The following is a 25,214-nucleotide window of genomic DNA, read 5'->3' as shown; positions in this document are numbered from 1 at the left end:
TATATGATCCGTAAGTCATTGCAAACGCTTGAATTAATGAAAGAGCACAGCAATAAAATGCATTTCGGCACATCTATAACTCCACATCAATAAGATCATGTCAGTGTCCACCAGGTATCTTTAAAGGCAGACAGTCTCAAAGGTAAAGTTAGTTTTCAACTTAGTAAAATAGTTAAGAAAACAGTTACCAAAATTTAGTTTTAAAAGTTTTCAGATGAAAATATTTGAGACACTTGAAGCTGGATGTTGAAGCTTTGGTATCTAAACTGGATAGCCTTTGGAAAGAAACAGAGGATCACCAAACAAGATTAATTTTATATCTCGTGCTTTTATTGCAGAGGGCTGTTTGCTTAGAAGAAAGCCACAGAAAAGTACAATAAAGTGTGTTTTGCATTGGCAGGCCTGCCAGAAATGTGTACACTCGAGTCCAGCAATCAACCCTGCATAGAGTTTTGTGCAGAATTTACAAGATGTCCTTTCCAGGATGGAAATAGTACATACTATTACGATACTTGTAGGTAAGATACAGATCTACTGTTTCAGCTTCTATTAAAACAAAAATCATCCATCATCTTCATGCTGCAGGGGAACTTCACTCTGCTCAGCTCACTACCATGGACCAATTATTAGATTTGTGAAAGAGTCCTCGACACTCAAAGTAGAGACCTGAATTTGGATTTCATGCTGTCAAATCTTATGAGATGAATGTGAAATTTAGATTCAAATAATTAGATAAATATGGAATTAAAAAGCTAGTGAATAATATTGGTAAGTAATGCAGAGAGCTTTCATCAGGACTGGAAAGGAAGGAGGAAGAAGCACAAGCTAAAAGCTGATAGGTGGGGAGGAGAGAAATAAGAAGCTGAGAGGTGATGGGTGGAAAAGGTAAAGGGTTGGAGAAGAAGGAATCTGATAGGAGAGGAGATTGGACCATGCGAGAAAGAGGAGAAGGAGCACTGGAGGAGGTGATAGGCAAGTGAGGAGATAGGCAAGGGGGAGGGGGAAAATTACTGGAAGCTGGAGATGTTCATGCCATCAGGTTGGAGGTTATCCAGAGGAAATATGAGGTGTTGCTCCTCCAACCTGAGAGCGGACTTCACTGTGCCAGTACAGGAGGTTATGGACTGACATATTGGAATGAGAATGGGGATGAGGATTGGAATTAAATGAAGTCTTGATGAAGGGTCAACTGTTTTTTCAACTCCATAAATGCTTCCTGACCTGCTGAGTTCCTCCAGCATTTTGTGTGTGCACTCTGGATTTCCAGCATTTGCTGATTCTCTTTTGTTTTATGAATAGTAATGGTAATCAGAAGACAAGTTTGTTGTTAACGCCAATTCACTTCTCAAAGTCCTTTGCCATATTACTAATACTGACCTACATGCCTTGGCATTTTAGGAATCCACCTTCCAAAAGATTATTAGGCTATGGAATCCAAATCTCTTGTGTTGGGCTGGCTAGTGAAAGAGTTATGGAATGGATAATATGGAATTTGCGTATTGGTCTTGTGACTGGATCAACTTGTCCATGAGCAGCCTAGTTAGCAAAGGCTGATGAGCTTATCACCTTTTAACTTCCTTCTGCTTCTCTGCATTGGCTCACATGTACAGCTAAGACAACTGCTGACTTCTCAGGACTGCAAGGTTGAATTATACCCTTTTTGACCAAGTACTTCCATGCTCCTTCAGAGTAGCGCATGTAGTAGAATCATTGTTTGAATATCTTAATAGTTTTCTTTATCACATTTTGAACAATCTGTAATCCTTTATATGCATATTGTCCATGTGCGTGGGTTACACGCAAGAGAGAAGAATCATGTTGTCGGTTGATTTTATTGCCCAATGCTCACCTTTGGTTTGTTTCGCTGGTGTAAATGAAGGTGAAACGTAGCACTACTGCACTATCACAATGACCAGGATATTGCTTACTAGCCTGCATGATGCACTGTATATAATTAAATACCAATTCGGGTATGGGCAGTTAGTAAATTCTTCATCATGGAACTTTGGAATCCATAGCCTGGTGCTCACTTGACTTGCTGCACTCAGTATGAGAAAAATAAACTTGTACAGCTCTCTTGGAGTGATCCTTAGTGCCTTTCCTCACACAAAAGAATCTTGCAAGTACTTCCAGCTCCAGCCTCAAAAGGATTACTAAGCTTATGGCCACAATAACTTTGACAAATACTGGCCATATCATTTCCATCCCTCCCTGAGAACCTATTTCATCCTCGGATTAATCATCCACAATCCAGAATTTACACTCCCTTTGAGTTGAAATTTAATCATGACTTTAGCATGAACTGAACACCAAAAATTTGCTTTAGCTACTTTTCAGACATGAGAAATTGTGAAAGATATGCAGAGCAGGACAGAGCACTGCACAAAATCTTAACACTGATTATTAACCATATTGTCTCTCTTTACCAATAACATATCTGATGAAAATATAAGACAATGAAATGATACTTTAAGCCCCAAGGCAGTTGGTTTTACAAATAATAACTTTTACAATTATTGTTGTAACATGTAAATTGTTTGAACAGAACATAAGCCCTGTATTTATGCTGTGGGATAACAGCATTTAAAACCCTTCTTTGGTTTTATGTAACATATTTTTTACATGAGTACAGTCATTAACATGACTCTAAAATAAATAGGGTAAGCGCTTCTCCTGAGATAGTTGTCAGAACAATTCCAGTTAAATGAGGTAAGCATGTTATTCCATAATGTAAATACAAAGCATATTTGTTTTATTCCCCCATAATGTCCCTTACATTTTATGGTCTGTTTTGCATGACATAGATTTCCTGGAGATTTGCAATTGAACTGCACTTGTTTTAAGATCTCTGCATGTACACTGATGAAACTCTTTTAGCATGCATTCCCAATTGGATATATGCTCTGTTTTCAAATCCTTTATCTAAATGTTACTGTCATCTGAGAATGAACTGGAACAAGCAATTTTGAAACAGAGCCTTTTCATATTTGAGTAAACAAGAACTTTTGATATGTTCTCGGTTCATTAAAGTTCTCTCTGTACAAATGAACCTCAACTGTGTCCACTAGCAGCTGCCAAAGCTTTTTTCTGCCTCTGCAAGGGTGGTGTCTTAAATTTCTACTGAAATAAATTAAAGAAAACAGCTTTATCTCCTACAAATTTTGTAAAACTTGTAATACCTAAAGTTATACAGACACCAGCTTGCTTTCCATATTGTACTGCCCTCGCTTGCGTATTGAGTAGACAGCTGGGATGCAACATCTGTGGTTGATCCTGACCTATGGAGGGCCTCAAGTTAAAACAACCACAGATAATCCACACTAAGTAGAAATTACATTGTACTTTTCAGTCATGATGTAGCTGAATAGCACAAGGTTCAACTTCTCGACCGTCCTGCACTCCTGTACTCGAAAATAAGGACTGTTTAGCCACATGTGATCTTGTGAGTATGAGCGTGATAAAATATGTGGAGTAAAAATTCAAATACCAAATGACCAAAAATCTAAGCTAAACACAGTAAAATAAAAACAACTGGCACAAACCTGCTGTTAGCAGAAAGTGAACACATTGTGTTTGGATAACAATTATTCAGAATTTTCCATTCTTAGTTTTGAACAGCAATAGACACATAGCAGCTAGGTATTTAGGTGGCAGTCAGTAAATACAGAGAATCTGACCATTGATCTGCAATCACTACCATCAGGAAAATGCTTGGTGGATTTCTTAATGCTATCTGATTTGATTGAAGTCCTTGGAATTGAGAAATTTCAGAATACAAAATAATCATATTAACTAGCTTATATTATTTTATTTTTCTCACAGGAAGGAAGACATAGCCTCAGTATTAATCCTTGCATAATAGATGAGAGTGAATCAGCAGAGACAGCTGTGGCTGAGAATGTAAAATTTACATTTTTCCACACAACAGATGACGGAGGTGATTTCAGCCCATCGAGTTCCTGCCAGCTCACAGAGCAATCTCATTCCCCATTAAACTTCCCTGGATTCTATTCTCCCACATTTCCATCCTTTAGCCCCAGTTTCTCCTACTCATCTCCACACAAGGGACAACTTACAGAGCTAATGAAACTACCAACTTTGGGTTGTTCCCTGGCAGGGTAGAAAAAATGAAAAAGAACTGAAAGAGAGAAATGATACATTGAACATCATCATAAAAGGAAATTAACTTGAATTTTAAAACCAAAGGGGAAGCAAAAAGAGATCAGATATGCTAATGGCACCGAGATTAAAGACTGAAAGAAAACTGGGTAAAAGAGAAAATAGAGGATTAATGTAGAAGATAAATATTAATTATTCTTTATTTTCTATTTATCTTCTATTTTAAACCTCTATAAGTAATATGAAAAGTAAATGTAGTTAAGTATCAATTCCTTAAGGATCTCTGGATAAGGGAGAAAACTCATGGCGTCATACAGCATGGAAACAGGCCTTACAGCCCAATTTATCCATGCTAACTGAGCCAGTGCAATCTGCCCACAACTCTCCAAACCTCTCTTATTCATGGATTTATCTAGATGGCTATTAAATGTTGCTAAAGTGCCTGGTTCAACCATTATTTCTGGCAGCTCATTCCAAATATGCACCACCACTTTCAGGTAGAAGCTGCCCCAATGTCCCTTTTAACTCTCTTGCTTCTGATCTTGAACCTGCATCCTCTTGCTTATGGCACCTGCTTCCCAGAGGGGAAAAAAAAAACTGTGCTTTCACCCTGAAAATGCTCCTCATGATCTTATATATCACTTTCAGATCATCTTTCCATGGCCTGTGTTCCAGGGAATGAAGTCTTCATCTACACAAAGTTTCCTTGTAATGTTTCAATTAGAGTAGCAGAGCTATTCCACTGCCAGTGAGCTCCTTTCAAGGTAACACAAAGTGTCTTGCATGCCCCAGGAAATGAAGGCAAATCTTGCAGGTTACATGGCACCTAGGAGCAGACTGGTACTGTGGTGAACCCAATATCTTCCTCCATTCCAGAAGAGAATATTGGAAACAAAAATGAAAAAGTACAAGAGTCACCGGAGCATGATACATGATAGGCATATAGCAATGGTGATGACACCCATTATAAAGTGCAATGAAAGTTAGAAGTGTAACAGTGATTTCAAATCATATGTTCAAGTATTTATTGAAGAAGGATATGCAAAGTTAGAAAGCTGAAATCATTCAGGGCCTTTGAGGAATATAAAGAAAGTAAAAGAGGACAGGTTTTCAGGAAGGCTAAACGAGGCAATGTAGGGCAGAATGCCACTGGTCATAGAGCTCCATTCAGAATATCATCTCCTTGCTGTCCACTGTCTTTAGTGGTCAATCCCATTTTGAATCAAATCTACAAGGTCTCCAAAGATTTCATGTGTGTTAACCTTCTGGGTCAGCCTATCACGATGGACCTTGTTTAAAACTTCACTATTGACCATGTTTTCAACATCACTGCCCTGTCCCGATTAATCATCTTCCCTAAATAAATCACCTCCTCTTTTTAAAAAAACTCAATCGTTTGTAAGACATGACCTGCTTTGTAGAAAGCCATGCTGACTTCTAATGTCTGTGCTTTTCCAAATCCAAGAGAAGGAATCTCAGGGTTGTATATGGTGACTAATGTACTTCGATAATAAATTTACTTTGACCTCTGACTCTTGACCCCTCAGGCCGCCTTCACCATTCAATAAGATCATGAGTACTATTTTTCTCCACTGATACATTATCCCTCAATTTTCTGAATTTCCAAACATAGATTGTTGCTTATCTTGATAATGAACTCCAGATTTCTCTTGGACAGAGAATTCCAAATCAAAAATCTATTACCTTCTGGATGGAGGAATTTTTGCTCATCTCATTTCTGAATGGCTGACCAATATATTAAAACTATGACCCCTGGCTCTAGCCATCCTTGTTGGTGAAAAATTTTCCTGCATCTACCCTAAGTTAAACAATAATTGTATATACTTAATATCATTTTTCATTCTTCTAAACTTTAGATAATATGCAGTCAGTCTATTCAACCTCTCCTTATACGAAAATCCTGCATCTCAGGAATCACCAAGAGGAACATGCTAATCAAGGCTAGGCAGATTCAATTTGTGAAATGAAAACTGTATCTGACAAATTTAATAGAGCCCTCTGAAGATTAAGAGTGTAGTGATAAAGTAAATGCAATGAAAGCTGTGTTTATAGATTTTCAAAATGCATTATGATTAGGTGCCACATAGGATGGATTATTGATTGAATCCCATTTTAACTAACATTCTTGAGGAAGGATGTCAAGGCCAGAGAAAAAGTGTAAAAGAAAAGGAGACAAGTTTCAGCTGCAATAAAGAATCGGAGAAACTGGGACATGTTTTTTCACCAGAAGAGTCAAATTTTGGTGGCTGTGATAAGTTCAATCATGAAAAACTACTTTGTATGGCAAACAAGCTAGTAACTAGAACACGAGGAAATTTGCAGATGCTGGAAATTCAAGCAACACACACAAAATACTGGTGGAATTCTCTTTTTTCAGTTAGTCCTGACGAAGGGTCCTGGCCTGAAAGGTTGACTGCACTTCCTATAGATGCTGCCTGGCCTGCTGCATTCCACCAGCATTTTGCATGTGTTGCTAATAATTAGAAGCTAACTTAAGACCATCATCATAACAATAACCAAAAGTAAAAACAATTATTTGGTTCTTTGAACACTGAAGCACATTAGGATGTCTTTACAGGCAGCAGTCATGTTTTGTTAGTTTTATTGCCACTGAGTCAGAAATACTGGCTGCCTATGTCTTGAACCACAGTAGATGGTGGTATTTTTAGTGGATATTTCTCCTTAGTGTTTACTGAGAAGAAAATCATGGTTGCTCAAAAGGCAAGAGAAACGAGTAGACATGTTTTGGAGAACATTTACTGTACAGCGCAAAAGGCTTAGGCAGACACATGTTAAAAAAATCTGTAAAGCAAAGATGCTTTCAAAAATAATGAAATGCAAAGTTTCTAAATATCAAAAAATATAAAGAACAGTAAATAGTAAAATATTAAATTAAATCGATATTTGATGTGACAAGCCTTTGCCTTTTTTCATCAATTCTCTTAGGTACACTGCTGTGCAGTTTTGTAAGAAAATAGGCTGGTAGGTCACTCCAAGCATCTTGGAGAACTTGCCACAGTTCTTCTGCAGACTTCGGCTGTCTCACTTGCTTCTGTCTCTCCAGGTAATCTCTGACAGCCTTAATGATATTGAGATCTGGGCTCTGTGGAGGCCATTCCACCTGAAATCATAAAAAATCTAGGGTGCCTAAGACTTTTTCACAGTGCTGCATATTATCATGGAGGAGGAATCTGCAGCATTGCAGAACATTAAGTTGGACAAATCCCCAGGGCCTGATTGAGTGCATTCAGGAGAAAAGAAAGAAATGGGATTCTGCCAGAAGAAGTGGTATCTCCCAGTGGCCAACCATTTTAATTCCGCTTCCTATTCCCATTCCATTGTGTCAATTCACGGCCTCCTCTACTGTCATGATGAGGCCACACTCAGGCTGGAGGAATATATTCCATCTGGGTAGCCTCCAAACTGATGGCATGAACATTCTTGAACGTCTGATAACCTCTCCCCCCACCTTCACCATTCCCCATCCCCTTTACCCTCCCTCACCTTATCTCCTTGCCTGCCCATTGCTTTTCCCTGGTGCTCCTCCCCACTTTTCTTTCTTCCATGGCCTTCTGTCCTCTCCTAATAGATTCCCCCTTCTTCAGCCCTGTATTTCTTTCATCAATCAACATCCCAACTTTTTACTTCAACCCTTCCCCTCCCAAATTCACTTTTCACCCTGTGTTTCTTCCTCCCCTCCCCCATCTTTTAAATCTACTCATCTTTTTTTCTCTGGTCTTGCTGAAGGGTCTCATCCTGAAACGTCAACTGTACTCTTTTCCATAGGTGCTGCTTGGCCTGCTGGAGCTCCTCCAGCATTTTATGTGTGTCGAATGTTATTCAACATTGGCTTTGTGGGAGAAACCAGAGAGTGGCTGTAGATGCTTGCCTCTCTGATTGGAGGCCTGTGACTAATGGTGCGCTGCAGGGATCAGTGATGGGTCAGTTGTTGTTTGCCATTTATATTAATAACGTAGATGATAATGTGCTAAACTGGATCAGCAAATTTGAAGGTGACACCAAGATTGGGAGCATAGTGGACACTAAGGAAGACTATCAAAACTTGTAGCAGGATCTGAATAAGCCGGAAAAATGGGCTGAAGATGGTGAATGGAATTTAATGCAGACAAGTGTGAGGTGTTACACTTTGGCAGACAGACCAGGGTAGGACTTATACAGTGAATTGTAGAGCACTGAGGAGTGTGGTAGAATAAGGAGATCTGGGACTACAGATCCATAATTCCCTGAAAGTGGTGTCACAGGGAAAAAGGGTTGTAAAGAGAGCTTTTGGCACATTGGCTTTTATGAACTAGAGTACAGGAGTTAGGGTTGTCATACTGAAGTTGTACAAGTCATTAATGAAACTAAATTTGGAATATTCTGTGCTGTTCTGATCACCTACCTACAGGAAAGGTGTCAATAATATTGAAAAGAGTACAGAAACAAAACTTACAAAAATGTTGCCAGGATTTGAGGACCCAAGTTATAGGGAAAAAGTTAGGACTTTATTCCCTGGAGCATAGGAGAATGTGGGCAGATATGATAGATATACAAAGTTATGAAGGGTATAGAAGTGCAAGAATACTTTTTCCACTGAGGTCATAAGTTAGGGGTGAAAGTTGAAATATTTAAAGGGAACCTGAGGGGTACCATGTTCAATCAGAGTGCTGTGAATGTGGAATGAGCTGCCAGCAGAAGAGATGGATGCAGGTTCCACTGCAACAATTAAGAGAAGTTTGAATAAGTACGTGGGTGGGAGAGCAATGGAAGGTTATGATCCAGGTGCAGGTTGATGGGCCTAGGCAGAATAACGGTTTGGCACAGACTTGGTGGGTTGAATGGCCTGTTTCTGAGCTGTAGTGCTCTATGAGTCTACATTTGCTTTGTTGTTAAGTGAAGATCCCGAAGACTGGAAAGTGGCTAATGTTGTTCTGTTGTTTAAAAAGGATAGAAAGAACATCTCAGGAAACTACAGGTCACTCCACCTGACATCAAAAGTGAGGTAAGTTACTGAAGGGAATTATGAGGGACCAGCATTTGGATATACAGAGTATGATTAGGATGAGGCAGCATGACTTTGTTTGTGGGCAGTCATGCTTGACAGACCTTTTAGAGTTCTTTGAAGAGGGAAGCTGAGGACAGGGCAGTGGATGTTGTCTATTTGGAACTCAGCAAAGCCTTCATCATGGTCCTGCATGGTAAGTTGGTCTGTAAGACTCGGTCCCAAGGAAGAGCTAGTCAGATGGATTGGAGGTAAGAAGCAGAGGTTGGTGGTCGAAGGTTATTCCGTGGAATGGAAGTTGGTGACTAGTGATGTGCCACAAGGTTTGGTGTTAGGAACCTTGTTATTCATTACTTACATAAACGATTTGGATGTGAATGCACAAGGCTTTGTCATTACGTTGATAGATGACACAAATTAGGACGTGTTGTTGATAGTGAAGAAGTCAATCATAGATTACAAGGGGATCTTGATCAGACAGGGAATTGAGCAGAGGAGTGGTAAATAGATTTCCATACAGTTAAATGTGAGCTAATGAATTTTTTGGAAGTCAAACCAACATAGAACTTATACTATGAATGGTAGGGCACTAGGGAGTGTAATGAAACCAAGGGACTTACAAGTACAGGTGAATAATTCATTGAAAGTGGTGTCATGGGTAGAGAAGGTAGTGGAAAAAGGCATTCAGTACAATGACAGCATCAGCAGGGCATCGAACATGGGAGTTGAGACATTATGCTGCAGTTGTATAAATTTTTGGTGAAACTGCACTTGGATACTGTGTGCAGTTATAGTCATCCTATTATATAAAGGATGAGATTATATTGAAAAAAGTGCAAAAAAGACTTACAAGGATGTTGTCAGGACCCGAGTTACAGGGAGAAGCTGGACAGGCAAGGTCTTTATTCCTTGGAATGTTGGTGATGACGGTGACCTTTAAAGGAATTATGGGAGGCATATATAAGGTGGATGGAAATGGTTATGGAAGTTGCAATAAAGCAGTGATCGCCTGGGGAATTGTAATCAAGCAATATCTTTGAAGTGAGGCTGCCCGTGCTTACTAAAGATGAGACGGGCTGGAGTGACTGTGGCAGTAGTGCTTACTCAAGTCAAACGAGTGAGTCCTCTGTTGGGAGACTTTCAAGAAAGGTTTTCCGAAAACATAGTGTCCCTTTACACAATGGGGGCGGGGTGCTGGAGATTGACAAAATAAGAATAACAGAAGGATGTGAAACATACCCAACAACTAAGGTTTATTGACTTTACTAACTTCAAAATATCATCAGCTGTCAGCTTGAAGTTTTGATTGACTTTAACACCTCTATTGTGAATGGTAATTGATGTTGCCAATAAGGAATTAAAACATGTACAATTTACAATAATCAATATCCATACAGTGGCATGCAAAAGTTTGGGACTGCTGGTCAAAATTTCTGTTACTGTGAATAGCTAAGTGAGTAAAAGATGACCTGATTTTCAAAAGGCATAAAGCTAAAGATGACACGTTTCTTTAATACTTTAAGCAAGATTACTTTTTTATTTCCATCTTTTACATTTCAAAATAACAACAAAAAGGGCCCGAAGCAAAAATTTGGGCACCCTGCATGGTCAGTGCTCAGCAACACCCTCTTTGGCAAATTATCACAGCTTGTAAAGGCTTTCTGTAGCCAGCTAAGATTCATTCAATTCTTGTTTGGGGGAATTTTCGCCCATTTTTCCGTGCAAAAGGCTTCTAGTTCTGTGAGATTCTTGGGCCATCTTGCATGCACTGCTCTTTTGAGGTCTATCCACAGATTTTTGATGATGTTTAGGTCAGGGGACTGTGAGGGCCATGGCAAAACCTTCAGCTTGTGCCTCTTGAAGTAGTCCATTGTGGATTTTGAGCTGTGTTTAGGATCATTATCCTGTTGTAGAAGCCATCCTCTTTTCATCTTCAGCTTTTTTACAGATGATGTGATGTTTACTTCCAGAAATTGCTGGTATTTAATTGAATTCATTCTTCCCTCTACCAGTGAAATGTTCCCCGTGCCACTGTCTGCAACACAAGCCCAAAGCATGATCGATCCACCGCTGTGCTTAACAGTTGGAGAGATGTTCTTTTCATGAAATTCTGCACCCTTTTTTCAAACATACCTTTACTCATTGCAGCCAAAAAGTTCTATTGATAACTTCATCAGTCTACAGGACTTGTTTCCAAAATGCATCAGGCTTGTTTAGATATTCCTTTGCAAACTTCTGACACTGAATTTTGTGGTGAGGATGCAGGAGAGGTTTTCTTCTGATGACTCTTCCATGAAGGTCAATTTGTGTAGGTGTCGCTGCACAGTACAACAGTGCTCCACCACTCCAGAGTCAGCTAAATCTTTCTGAAGGTCTTTTGCAGTCAAACAGGGGTTTTGATTTGCCTTTCTAGCGATCCTATGAGCAGTTCTCTTGGTGTGATGTTGGGCAGTGAAGCGCAGAAGATTTAAAAGGAACACGGTCTTATACAGCGGGCTGCGTCGTTTGCGGGCAGCGGAGTGAGTTGGAAGCAGAGTGAAGGCTTAAGGGCTTTGGCAATGGGCTTAGGCAGAAACAGGCGAGGCAAGGTAGGTTTAGTTTTCAATTTTTCCTGTTATTTGAGGAAAGGGGAAATTATGAGTGTGAGGGCAGCTTGTTGTTCTTGTTGTCAGATGTGGGAAGTCCTGGAGTCTCCTAAGGGACTGTGTTAGGGAACTGGAGCTGCAGCTCAATGACTTTCGTCTGGTCAGGGAGAGTGAGGAGTTGATAGAGAAGATTTACAGGCAGTTGGTCACACCAGAGCCACGCGAGGCAGACATTGAGTCACGGTTAGGATAGGGAAGGGGAACAGTAAGGTATTAGAGAGTACCCCAGTGGCTGTACCCCTTGACATTAAGTACTCCTGTTTGAATACTGTTGTGGGGGGGGGCGGGACAGCATACCTGGGGGAAGCAACAGTGGCCGTGCCTCTGGCACAGAGTCAGGCCCTGTAGCTCAGGAGGGTAGGGAAAGGAAGAGGAAGGCAGTGGTACTGGGGACTCGATAGTTAAGGAGGGTCAGATAGGTGATTCTGCGGACGCAGTCAGGATACCCGGATGGTAGTCAGGGTGCCAGGTGCCAGGGTCCGGGATGTTTCTGATCGCGTCCAAGATATCTGGAAGTGGGAAGGTGAGAAGCTAGAGGTCATGGTACATATAGGTACCAATGACATAGGTAGAAAAAGGGAAGAGGTCCTGAAAGGAGAATATAGGGAGAGGAAAAGAAGGACTGCAAAGGTAGTAATCTTGGGATTACTGTCTGTGCCCCACGACAGTGAGAGTAGGAATGGAATGAGGTGGAGGATAAATGCGTGGCTGAGGGATTGGAGCAAGGGGCAGGGATTCAAGTTTCTGGATCATTGGGACCTCTTTTGGGGCAGGTGTGACCTGTACAAAAAGGACCGACTACACTTGAATTCTAGGGGGACCAATATCCTGGCGGGGAGATTTGCTAAGGCTACTGGGGAGACTTGAAACTAGAATGGTTGGGGGGGGGGGAATCAAATTGAAGAACTAGGAGAGAGAAGTTTAGTTCACAAATAGAGAAAGCTTGTAGACAGTGTGTGAGGGAGGATAGGCAGGTGATAGAGAAGTGGAGCGCTCAGACTGAAGATGTAGGGGAGAAGGAAGAAAAAGAAGATAGTAAAGTTGTTTGCACCGTTACGGATAAACAGAGAGTAAAAGGTGGAGAATTTCTTAAATGCATTTATTTTAAATCTAGAAGCATTGTAAGAAAGATGGATGAGCTTAGAGCATGGATTGATACCTGGAAATATGATGTTGTAGCTATTAGTGAAACATGGTTGCAGGAGGGGTGTGATTGGCAATTAAATATTCCTGGAAAGAATATGGAAGCCCATACTGTAAAAGGGCTGGATGGTTTGGAGTTCGTAAAATGTGTGCAAGGATAGTTTTTTGCAGCAATACATAGTGATACCAACTACAGAAGGGGCAGTGTTGGATCTCCTGTTAGGGAATGAGATAGGTCAGGTGACAGAGGTATGTATTGGGAAGCATTTTTGGGTCCAGTGATCACAACAGCATTAGTTTCAATATAATTATGGAGAAGGATAGGTCGGGATCCAGGGTTGAGATTTTTGATTGGAGAAAGGCTAACTTTGAGGAGATGCGAAAGGATTTAGAAGGAGTGGATTGGGACAATTTGTTTTATGGGAAAGATGTAATAGAGAAATGGAGGTCATTTAAAGGTGAAATTTTGAGGGTACAGAATCTTTATGTTCCTGTTAGGTTGAAAGGAAAGGTTAAAAGTTTGAGAGAGCCATGGTTTTCAAGAGATATTGGAAACTTGGTTTGGAAAAAGAGAGAGATCTACAATAAATATAGGCAGCATGGAATAAATGAGGTGCTCGAGGAATATAGAGAATGTAAGAAGAATCTTAAGAAAGAAATTAGAAAAGCTACAAGAAGATATGAGGTTGCTTTGGCAAGTAAGGTGAAAATAAATCCAAAGGGTTTCTGCAGTTGTATTAATAGCAAAAGGATTGTGAGAGATAAAATTAGTCCCTTAGAGAATCAGAGTGGATAGCTATCTGTGGAGCCAAAAGAGATGGGGGAGATTTTGAACGATTTCTTTTCTTCAGTATTCACTGAGAAGGATATTGAATTAAATAAGGTAAGGGAAACAAGTAGGGTAGTTATGGAAACTATGATGATTAAAGAAGAGGAAGTACTGGCACTTTAAAAAAATATAAAAGTGGTTAAGTCTCTGGGTCCTGACAGGATATTCCCTAGGACCTTGAGGGAAGTTTTAAGGATAAAGGGGAAGCTATTTAGGACTGAGATGAGGAAAAACATCTTCACACAGAGAGTGGTGAATCTGTGGAATTCTCTGCCACAGGAAACAGTTGAGGCCGGTTCACTGGCTATACTTAAGAGGAAGTTAGATATGGCCCTTGTGGCTAAAGGGATCAGGGGGTATGGAGAGAAAGCAGGTACAGGGTTCTGAGTTGGATGATCAGCCATGATCATACTGAATGGCAGTGCAGGCTCGAAGGGCCAAATAGCCTCCTCCTGCACCTATTTTCTATGTTTCTAATGTACATATAGCAGGGGCTCTGACTGAAATATTTCAAATGTCATTAGAAACGGGGATGGTGCTGGAGGATTGGCATATTGCTCATGTGGTTCCATTGTTTAAAAAGGGTTTTAAGAGTAAATCTAGCAATTATTGGCCTGTAAGTTTGACGTCAGTGGTGGGTAAATTAATGGAAAGTATTCTTAGAGATGGTATATATAATTATTTGGATGTGTTGGTGCATGGCCTAGTGGGCAAGGCATCAGACTAGTAACCTGAAGGTCACTGGTTCGAGCCTCAACTGAGGCAGCGTGTTTGTGTCCTTGAGCAAGGCACTTAACAACACATTGCTCTGCGACGTCACCGGTGCCAAGCTGCATGGGTCCTAGTGCCCTTCCCTTGGACAACATCGGTGGCATGGAGAGGGGAAGGCCTGCAGCTTGGGCAACTGCCGGTCTCCCATACAACCCTGCCCAGGCCTACGCCCTGGAAACTCCAGGCGCAGATCCATGGTCTCTCGAGACTGACGGATGCCACCACCACCTAATTATTTGGATAGACAGGGTCTGATTAAGAACAGTCAACACAAGGATTTGTGTGTTGAAGGTCATGTTTGACAAATCTTATTGAATTTTTTGAAGAGGTTACTTGGAAAGTTGACGAGGGTAAAGCAGTGGATGTTGTCTATATGGACCAGTAAGGACCATGACAAGGTTCCGCATGGAAGGTTAGTTAGGAAGGTTCAATCATTAGGTATTAATATTTAAGTAGTAAAATGGATTCAACAGTGGCTGGATGGGAGATGCCAGAGAATAGTGGTGGATAACTGTCAGGTTGGAGGCTGGTGACTAGTGGTGTGCCTCAGGGATCTGTACTTGGTCCAATATTGTTTGTCATATTTATTAATGATCTGGATGATGAGGTGGTAAATATGCAGATGACACTAAGATAGGACGTGTTGTGGATAATGAAGTAGGTTTTCACAGCTTGTAGAGAGATTTAGGCCAGTTAGAAGAGTGGGCTGAAAGATGGCAGGTGGAGTTTAATGCTGTTAAGTGCTACATTTTGGTAGGACTAATCAAAATAGGACATACATGGTAAATGGTAGGGCATTGAAGAATGCAGTAGAACAGAGTGATCTAGGAATAATGGTGCAAAGTTCCCTGAAGGTGGAATCTCATATGGATAGGGTGGTGAAGAAAGCTTTTGGTATGCTGGCTTTTATAAATCAGAGCATTGAGTATAGGAGTTGGGATGTAATGTTAAAATTGTACAAGGCATTGGTGAGGCCAAATTTGGAGTATTGTGTACAGTGCTGGTCACTGAATTATAGGAAAGATGTCAACAAAATAGAGAGAGTACAGAGGAGATTTACTAGAATGTTACCTGGGTTTCAGCACCTAAGTTACAGAGAAAGGTTGAACAAGTTAGGTCTTTATTCTTTGGAGTGTAGAAGGCGGGGGGGGGGGGGACGATAGAGGTATTTAAAATTATGAGGGGGATAGACAGAGTTGACGTGGATAGGCTATTCATTGAGAGTAGGGGAGATTCAAACAAGAGGACATGAGTTGAGAGTTATGGGGCAAAAGTTTAGGGGTAACACGAGGTGGAACTTCTTTATTCGGAGAGTGGTAGCTGTGTGGAACGAGCTTCCAGTACAAGTGGTAGAGGCAGGTTCGATATTGTCATTTAAAAAAAAATGGATAGGTATATGGACAGGAAAGGCATGGAGGGTTATGGGTGAGTGCAGGTCGGTGGGAGTAGGTGAGAGTAAGCGTTTGGCACGAACTAGAAGGGCTGAGATGGCCTGTTTCCGTGCTGTAATAGTTATATGGTTAATATTTTTCTTGGTCAAGACCTCAGCTTGACCTCCACCATTCCTGTTAACTGCTATTTCTTAATTACATTACGAACTGAGAAAACAACTACCTGAAAATGCTTTGCCATCTTCTTATAGACTTCTGCTTTGTGAGCATCTTTATTTTAATTTTCAGAGTGCTAGGCAGCTGCTTAGAGGAGCCCATGGCTGCTGATTGTTGGGACAAGGTTTGAGGAGCCAGGGTATTTATTAAGCTTTGAAATTTGCATCACCTGGCCTGTCCTAATGATGACTGTGAACAAGCCATAGCCCTAACAAGCTAATTAAGGTCTGAGACCTTGGTAAAAGTTATCTGAGAGCTCAAATCTCTTGGCATCCAAATTCTTGTATGGTGCTCCTTTCCTTTTTTTCACTCTAAACTTGTAGAAAACAAAAATAATACACTAATCTTGCTTAAAATGTTGAAAATAATGTTTCATCTTTAACTTTATGACTTCTGAAGATCAGTTCATCTTCTACTCACTTAACTATTCCCAAGGACTGGGGTGCCCAAACTTTTGCATGCCACTGTAACTGATAAGCCAATTCTGTATAAAAATACCAGTTGGCTGTTCTGACTTCAGAACAGTGTGGGCGACAGAGGCCCATGTTGTTCTGTCTGTGCACATGTAAAGTTAAAGGAATACCTCAGTCATGAGTGCTGAGCCCAGTTATTTTCGTTATTTTATTTTATTACCTGCAATGACAGTTACTTGATGGTTCCACCGAGTTGGCTAACCCTTTGCTTTGTTATACAGGAAAAAGGAATTCAGCCCCGGTAGCTGATCAGTCCTAAATCCAAGGCTGCTCATATTTAAACAAGGGACTGAGTCTGCTGCAAGTACTCAAATTTTCTCCTGGTGGAGCAGTTAAGGTACAAGATGTTGTTGTGGTTCTGGTTGGAGTCCCACATGAAGTAAAAACACAGAAAGTACAGGAAGAAAGAAAAACAGTATCTATCTCAGTGTTTGAAAAAAAGCAATTAGTATCAGAGTCTGAGGATGAACTAGGTGTCTTCCTGGACCCCTGCCTTCACTAGGTATGGTCTCAATAAAGAACACACTGTGACGCCCCTTGAGCACTTGCTGAAGCCAGTGTCAGCCAATGCCCGGCAATAGACAGCACTATAGGAGGCAGGAAGTGGAGCGGTGCCGAGGGTATGAGCAAAACATTGATTTTAAATTTACCTCAAACTAATCCAGTACGAGCCTTAGCAAAATGTTTCCCTTGCCTTGTAGATTGGCATAAAAAACAGAGTCAGCCAGGAGACAATGATATTAATGAGTAGTATCCAGATTAACTCTACAAGTGGGAACACACATCTTAATAAATGTTAGTGTAAATAAGTTGCAACCTACAGTACTATGCAAACATATTAGGTGTATGTGTGTATATTATATCTATATAGCTAGAGAGCCAAAAATTTTTAAGCAGTACTGTATTTGTTAACACGGAGCAGAGAGCGAGTTGTAAGTCTGGCGGGAGCAAAGGATGTTGGGAATGGTGAGGGTGGTGCACTGCAGGAGGGATGTAGAACAGGTGACAAAGGAGACACAGGGTACAGCCTTGTGACACCAGACAAGGTAATTTAATTCCAAACAATTGGTTTATTGATCAATTCAGAATGTCTTTGTTGCTTCATGTTCCCTTCCCCTTTTCCCAACCATGATTCCTCTCTCCTTGACCCCTCCCACTCTCACTCCACAAGAGACTCATATCAGAATCAGGTTTACTATTGCCCACATATACCATAAACTTTTTTTTTGCAGCAACAGCATAGTGCAATACATAAAATTACTACAATACTGTGCACAGTACTGCAGGTTAAAGGAAAACATATACTGTTACTTGGGTGAGATGAGAGAGTTAAAGTAAAATTGTCAGTGTTTTACAATGTTGCCAAAAGCAATTACAGCATCAAGGGATTAAAGCTGTTGAGGGGAATGGGGACAATACTTCAGTGAGACTTCCTGGGCTGCTCCACAATAGCCTCTGGGCAAGATTTTACATTATTTTATAGGTACTGCGATAACTAGCCTATAAATTTGAAAGTTGTTTTAACTTATAGCTTTGTTTTATATTTAACAAAATTCACTAATGAGCAAAATCTGGCTAATCATTTGATGATGACCAGATCAAAATTTCATTGTAATTCTCGTGTTTTATATTACCTGCTTTATATACATATGGCTCATGTGACCCACTTATGACATGTAATTTTTGTTAGATAGTACTATTCTAAATGTACGGGTTTTACAGTTCTTCGATCCAACTAACATGGAAATGGGACTGTGGACAGTGAGGGAGCAAACATGACGATTGATGTCTGTGAGGGATATATTTTTGTTTGTGAACAGCCTGGTCACTGAGCTCAAAGATGTTCTCAGGCCAAGGCAGCTTTGATAACAGTTTCCACCTCCACTGCCACCAGCACTAAAGACTATATTGTTTACACTAAATAATCCTTTTCTGAACTGTCCTTAAGAATTTGTACGAGTTAAAATCTGTCCATTGCAAAAAGCCACCTGATGTAAGCCCCCATACAATTTTGCTTTGTCCGCTTTTCCTTCCAATCTGATACAGAATAAAAATTAGAGAAATATTTTAGTGGTCGGGGCTTATAACAGCTAAGATATCACAGCTACATTCTCTACTGTTGCACTCTCAATCTTACAGGGAAGCTGAAAGACAGACTGAAGCCCTGAAATGCAGGTCAGCTAAATTGTGCAACAAGACTGTGCTAAAATTGCCAGAGGCACTTCCACTGGCCTCATGACATTGCGCTGCACTCCAAGCTGCATAACAGGCCTATCTCCACATGAGACGGTTTCGGGACATCCCATGTGCTTGCCACTTACCCCTCCCTTTTTAATTAAACAAATCAACATAATCATATTATGAGTGACAGCATGTTGCAGTATTGTACAGCACTAACATAAAATCTTAAAGGTTCCCACCAACAGGCATTTGAAGCCCAGAAGATCATGCTGACTGCAGTGTCAGACCTACCAGCTGGGAGATTGGGTACTGGCAAGAGCCTACCGACAAAAGAGCTCTCTGGAGCCCTGCAGTGAAGGTCTATTCAAAGGTTCAAAAGTTAATTTATTATCAAAGTATACAACCTGAAATTCTTTTTCTCTGGGTGGCCGTGAAACCAAAAAGAAAAACAGCACAATCATCAACCCCCAAAAAGCCCCGTCTCCCGCACAGAAAAACCCAACAAAATGGAAGAAGCACACCAACTCCCAAATCTCCTCCTCCGTACAATAAAAAAGACTGGTCAAAAAACACAATAAATTATAAGACTAAAAAAAAGTCTGTGGTCCAAGTCTACATCCAAAATGCAGAAACCTGGGCAATACTCTCTGGGCACAACAGCGGACATTTCCCTCTTCAAGCAGTGCTATCAAAAGACAAGCAGCTGGCGCTCACTGTCTATGCTAATCTCAATGCTTCAGTCTCCCTTGTTGCAATGGCTTGTGCCCTGTCCCCCATCCTTCTTGCTGCAAACCGCATGCACACTGCCTCTGTCTCTCAGAATCCTCTTGGAGATTGCAGAGTGCTAAAGCACACGAACAATCTCCACGCTTCCGCATTCGCCTCAATGTTTCAATCTCCCTTGTTGTTTTAATCAGTGAAGTGGAGTCAAACCTCGGCATACAGCCTGCCTGCCATGACGTTTTCACACACTACCTCCGCCTCCTGGAATTCTCTTGGAGATTGCAGAGTGCTGGAGCACCCAGATGATCTCCAAGCAGCAAATCGCAGGCTCCAACAGTTCCAGAATCACCTCCAAGATGAAAAACAAACATAAAACATATAAAACTGAAATAAATGGTTTCATGATTTATCAAGGAGATGTCGACTGAAGGAACATTGTACGCAGGGGCCAACGTGTCTGGAAGGGTATACCAAGTGTGGCTGACAACAATAACTGCTTTAAAGGTCCAAGAAAAGCCAATGTGGATACACATCTCACACATTAAGCCACAGAACACATGGCCAGAAGAACCCTGATGATAAGGACTGATGGATTAAACTCTTGATCTTTGCTATTTGCCATCCTTAGTAACCAATATGCCTTATACATTTTGGGTAATCTGGACATCTATTTTCTGCTTTAAAGCAGATATATCCCATGACACTAATGCTGCTAATACTTTTTTTTTGCTAGTTATGAATATGGGTCACTTACTAACCAGTCAGGTTGTTGGGTGTGCTTTGGAGAATATTCGGAAGGTGAATTTTCAATACATTTATACACCTGGATCATAGGGAGTTTGATTCCATGTTTTACTTCAGTAACAAAACTAAAACTGTAAAGGGAGAACAGGACTATGTGGCTCATAGGAATGATTCATTCCAATGCCAGCTGCTTTGAGGGTTGTTTTCCACCTATTAGAACAATTGCATAACCCATTTGCTCCACTGTTGCTTCAAGGGGATAGGAGTGAAATATGTTACTGTATCCATCAAGGGATAGCACATGGCTGGCTGTTGTAGGGCATCTTTTGGAGTTATGGAATATGGCAAATATTAATTTCAACAGCAACCAGTCTTCAGATCTAAATGTGGATTGTTGATTGAGTTAAAATGTAGCTCAGAAGCAAATCGCCAGGCAGCATGTTCAAGACTTGGAATGATTCGCCAGGGCGAGGCCCAGTTGTTAAAGCAAGGTAAATATGCTGTTTGGACAACTTAAACGCTGGCTCACATAGACTGGAAATACAGGGTGTCAAGAGTTGGGTGAGGTTAGATAGCTCTGGGCGCTGAGCCAATTTGAAAGGTCGAAATCGACTCCTTCCGCAGTGAAAGCAAGGCCCGGAAGGATTTGCCAGAACTGGGGCAGATCTTAGTGCGAGGTTCGGACAATTTAAACACCACCCCAGATAGTCTGGGGGCTTCTTCTCCTCGACGCTAAGGGTGTGAGACTACATCTGGCTGCTGTGCTTCGTGTCTGTAAACCTTGCAGCAATTTGCTCTGCTCATATGAAGAACTGAATACCGAGGCTTTGGGCCTACTCTGGAGATTTGGATCTAAGGACTTAATTTCTTTGGAATGCTGCTGTTGTTGCTCGCCTCTACTGTTTATACGACTTGTTTTGTGTTTTTCTTCTTTCCTTGTGGGCACTGTGGGGGGGGGGGGGGAAGGTTAGTCTAGTTTTAAAATTGGGTTGTTTTCAGTTCCTTGCTTTGCAGTTGCCTGTAAGCACACAAATCTCAAAGTTGTATAATTTATACATTCCTTGATAATAAATGCACTTTGAATTTTTAAGAACAATGGTGTTCCTGGAGTTGTAGATTGGGGTTGATTGCAAATCAAGAAAAAACTCCATTGACCTGAGATGTCTGCATATGCATGAATGCAGGGTGAGATTAACATTCATTTTGGGTGTCTGAAATGATGGTGTGAAGATCTAGGTGTTTGAAAATTATATGTAATTCAAAGGATTACATATATACATCGAAGGATACACTGTAACTATAGGATTGTCCTGCCATTACCTGTGATCTTTAGTATATAAAAATGTCATGTTATATTGGCTCAGGGAGCCTTTTCTTCTAACAGTGCCTCCAGTATGATGCCTGCTTGTTTTGCTGAATAAAGACTTCTATATCCACCAGCTTCAGTGTCATATCAACATGGAAGCATAAGAGACTGCAGATGCTAGAATGCAAAAAGCTGGAGCAACTTACTGAGTCATACTATAAAATTCAGTGACAATTAAAACTTAACTAAGTGTTGTAATATGAAGTGAACTTTTCAGGTTCATATACTTCCGAGTATATGAGCATATTCCCAGTACATTATGTACAAAAAAAAATCAGAGGTAAGAAATGTTAAATGCATATTAAACAACTTCATCTTCACCTAAAATCTCATACAAGAAATAATCTACTCAGTATAGCTTAACATACTGTATTACACAACAGTGAATGAAGTCAGCTATCTTACCTTGCAGATGTTTGTGATCTGTTGCTTTTTCTGGATGTTCTGTCTTTATGGACTTCTTGTTGGTATCCAAACTGAAGAAATATCATATATTCCTGGATGAAGCATGTGCTAATTGATGCATCACTTTAAGAGATACTGTTAAGTTGAGTGAAACTCATGTAAAAATATCATTTTCTGTCCAAACGCATCTGTCACCATCATTTTACAGTTATTTTGTATTTACTTCTATAAAAGGCTCTTTTTAAACAATAAATACTGTTTTATGGAAATGGAAGTAACTTTAATTCACATTGAAAGAAATGGAATTTCTCAGCATCCCAACTGGGATAGATGAGAAGATATATGGAAAGAATTAACTCTTTTCATAGATTTTACTCAACTTGCTGAGTAACGTAACCAATTTTATGTCAATTAAACAGTCTGCGTTGGCCTAGTTGATTTCAAACTTTGCTGTACTTGAGGCTGCACTTACTCAGTCAAGCATTCCATCAGCTTCTAACCCATTGAGATTTCTATTCAGCAGATACAAAATAACTAAAATATTATCTTCAGCATTTTTTTTTTACATTTTTTCCCAATTATTTTATTAAGCTGCCAAATGGGGACAAAAGTAACCTTCAAAGGCTTTACCAGGATTTTAAAGAAAGTTTATATTGGACTTTCAGACAACTTAAGTCCCAGTGACAGTACAGAAATATCGTATTTTCCATTTGGAGAAAAATCATTTCCATAACTTAGACTAATTAAACCAAGGCAGGCTTTTACTTTCATAAAGAACCCATATTTTCCTGAATGTCTTAAAATGCCACAGTTATGTCAATAAATCTATTCTATCCTGTTGGGTTGTGGAAAGCTGATTACAGACTGCTTTATTGCTGATAAGAAGATGGGGTGTTTTGTGGCAGCCAATTAATGTTTGAACATATGTTTTAAAATAAACTAGAATATGATCTCTATGTACACATGTGTAAACAGGTTTTTACCTGGCTGTGCTCCTCACTGGCTGTAGGGCAAAGCCAAAGGCTGTGGGAGAAAATGGATAGATTTTAATAACACATGTAATTATGGGCATGTGCTATCACATGGCAGTCCAGTACGTGCATTTTGTCCATTAAGCAGCCACTGCAATAGTGCTACTTCGGGTTATACTGTTATATTCTGTTATTTAATGGTACATTTTATAGAACATTTAAAGGTACTCACCAACTCTTTTTATGATTTGAGTGCAAACAAGCAGTCAGCTTGAAAATTTCCACAGCCAAGGTGGTTGCGTAACACTACAAACACTAAAGTTAAATAGCTTTTCAGGCACCCAAGCAGTTTTTTCGTTTTGGATTCCAAGAGCAGAAAACATAATTTTACTTGAACAACAAGAACCGACTTATATGCTGGCAAGTCTGCTCTAGGTTTGTTTTCAAAGCTTCAAAACACATTGTTGAAATAACCAGCGGAAGAACAGTTTCATAGACGTTAAGAGCAATGGATCAGGAAGTCCCTGGAGAAACCATACTCTGCCACCCAGAGCGTAGTATTGGGTCCCTTGCTTTGCGCTGGCTTTCTAAAGGAGTGATCAACTCAGCCCTTTCTCTGTCCTCTCATAATCTCATAATGTTATCTTTTTAAACTATTGATCCAATTCTGTTTTTAAAACTATTATGGTTCGTTCCCACATTCAGTTGAATGTGAAAAGTAAATAGGAATATTCTGTATTCATTATAAAAGTAAGAAATTGAATAATGTCAATGCCTAAGCATGAATAGTGGCCATAGGTGACCTTGACTCATTAAGTATTATACATGTCAATAATACTTTCAATAACTAAAATCAAACCACTAACAGTGTTTATTTAACTTAACATTTATAGATTACATTGTTGGGGGTAGTTTAAAGGCTCTTTAACGAGTTTGAAATGTCAGGCAGAAATAGAAAACAGAAATGAGAGAGACATGTAACATGGTTAATATATAGTCATTAAAAAGAAATTTGATTTTCATTTAGTTATTTGTGGAAATAAGTGTGGTGAACAAGGAATATAATCAGGATAGTTTCCTAGAACAGCATATCAAGCAACCAAATGGATTATCTGCTCTAAATTTCCAATTTTATATTGCACAATATAGCATAGCTAATAAATCTTTGTAAAGGAAGTAACGACAGAGTTTTGTATCGAGTTAGTATCTAGGATTTTTTTCCCAGAAAAAAAGCTAGCTACATACTGTAGGTATAAGCAAAAAATGTCTCGGGTTAATTGGAAGCACGAGAGATCCTGCAAATGCTGGAAATCCGGAGAAGCACCAACAAAATGCTGGCAGAACTCAGCAGGTCAGCTAGTATCTATGGAAATGTATAAGCAGTTCAAAGTTTCAGGTCAAGACTTTCCAACAGGACTGGAAAAGAAGGGGGAAGAAGCAGGATTAAGAAGGTGGTGGAAGGGGTGGATTATTAGAGGAAGGGAAGGAGGAGGGGTAGTGGGGGGAAGTGATAAACTGGTGAGGACAAGAGGTAAGAGGCCAGAATAAAAATAATGGAAGGGGGAGGGGGGAAAATGACCAGCAGTGGGAGAAATCAATGCTCATGCCTCACCCCATCTTCCTGCCACCTTAACAGGGATAGAGATCCTCTTGTCCTCACCACCATGAGTCTCTGCAACAACCTCCATTTTCAAGGAACCCTACCACTTAACACAGCTTTACCCCCTCACCCCATTCTCCACCTTCCACAGATGTGCAGAGGGTGAGGAAGTAATTGAAAGAAATTATTCCAGGCATAAGAGGCCTTTAGTTAGGTTGCAGAAGTTCAGCTATTTCTTTAAGGAATAGAGGAAGTTGAAAGATTTGACAGAAACATTTAAAATCATAAAATGTTTAGAGACAGTGCACAGAAGTACCTTTACCTATTCCCTCTATTCTCCACTTTCCACAGGGATAGCTCCCACTCCCCCACTAATCTCCCTCTTGGCACTTACCCCTGCGAGCAGCAGAAGTGCTACACCTGCCCATTCCCCTCCATTCAGGGCCCCAAATAGTCTTTCCAGGTAAGGCAGCATTTCACCTGCGAATCTGTTGGGATCATCTATTTTATCCGGTACTGCTGGTGCAGCCTCCTTGACATCAGTAAGACCGACACAGACTGCGGTAACTGCTTTGCTGAGCACCTCAGCTCCATCTCCATGAAGTGGAATTTCC

General features: G+C 40.3%; 1 protein-coding gene and 1 long non-coding RNA gene across 3 annotated transcripts in view; one reads left to right on the top strand and one right to left on the bottom strand.

Annotated features, from left to right (window-relative positions):
* Positions 1-25,214, bottom strand: part of gpatch2 (G patch domain containing 2) — a 279,190-nt gene that overhangs the window by 58,887 nt on the left and 195,089 nt on the right. For both annotated transcript variants that reach the window (XM_059985842.1, XM_059985843.1), the window contains exons 7-8: positions 23,013-23,052; positions 22,030-22,100 (exon numbers count right to left, since the gene is read on the bottom strand). In XM_059985842.1, coding sequence (XP_059841825.1) covers positions 22,030-22,100; positions 23,013-23,052 — 111 coding nt within the window. The remainder of the gene's footprint in view (positions 1-22,029; positions 22,101-23,012; positions 23,053-25,214) is intronic.
* On the top strand, positions 469-21,871 carry LOC132402829 (uncharacterized). Its single transcript, XR_009515096.1, has 3 exons — positions 469-518; positions 9,087-9,142; positions 16,832-21,871. It is a non-coding gene; the product is annotated as an uncharacterized LOC132402829 (long non-coding RNA).

Source organism: Hypanus sabinus, chromosome 12 (genome assembly GCF_030144855.1).
Source record: "Hypanus sabinus isolate sHypSab1 chromosome 12, sHypSab1.hap1, whole genome shotgun sequence".
In the NCBI taxonomy this organism is placed as follows: domain Eukaryota; kingdom Metazoa; phylum Chordata; class Chondrichthyes; order Myliobatiformes; family Dasyatidae; genus Hypanus; species Hypanus sabinus.
Note: the sequence above shows the minus strand (reverse complement) of the source record. Positions and strands in the feature narration are given on the sequence as shown.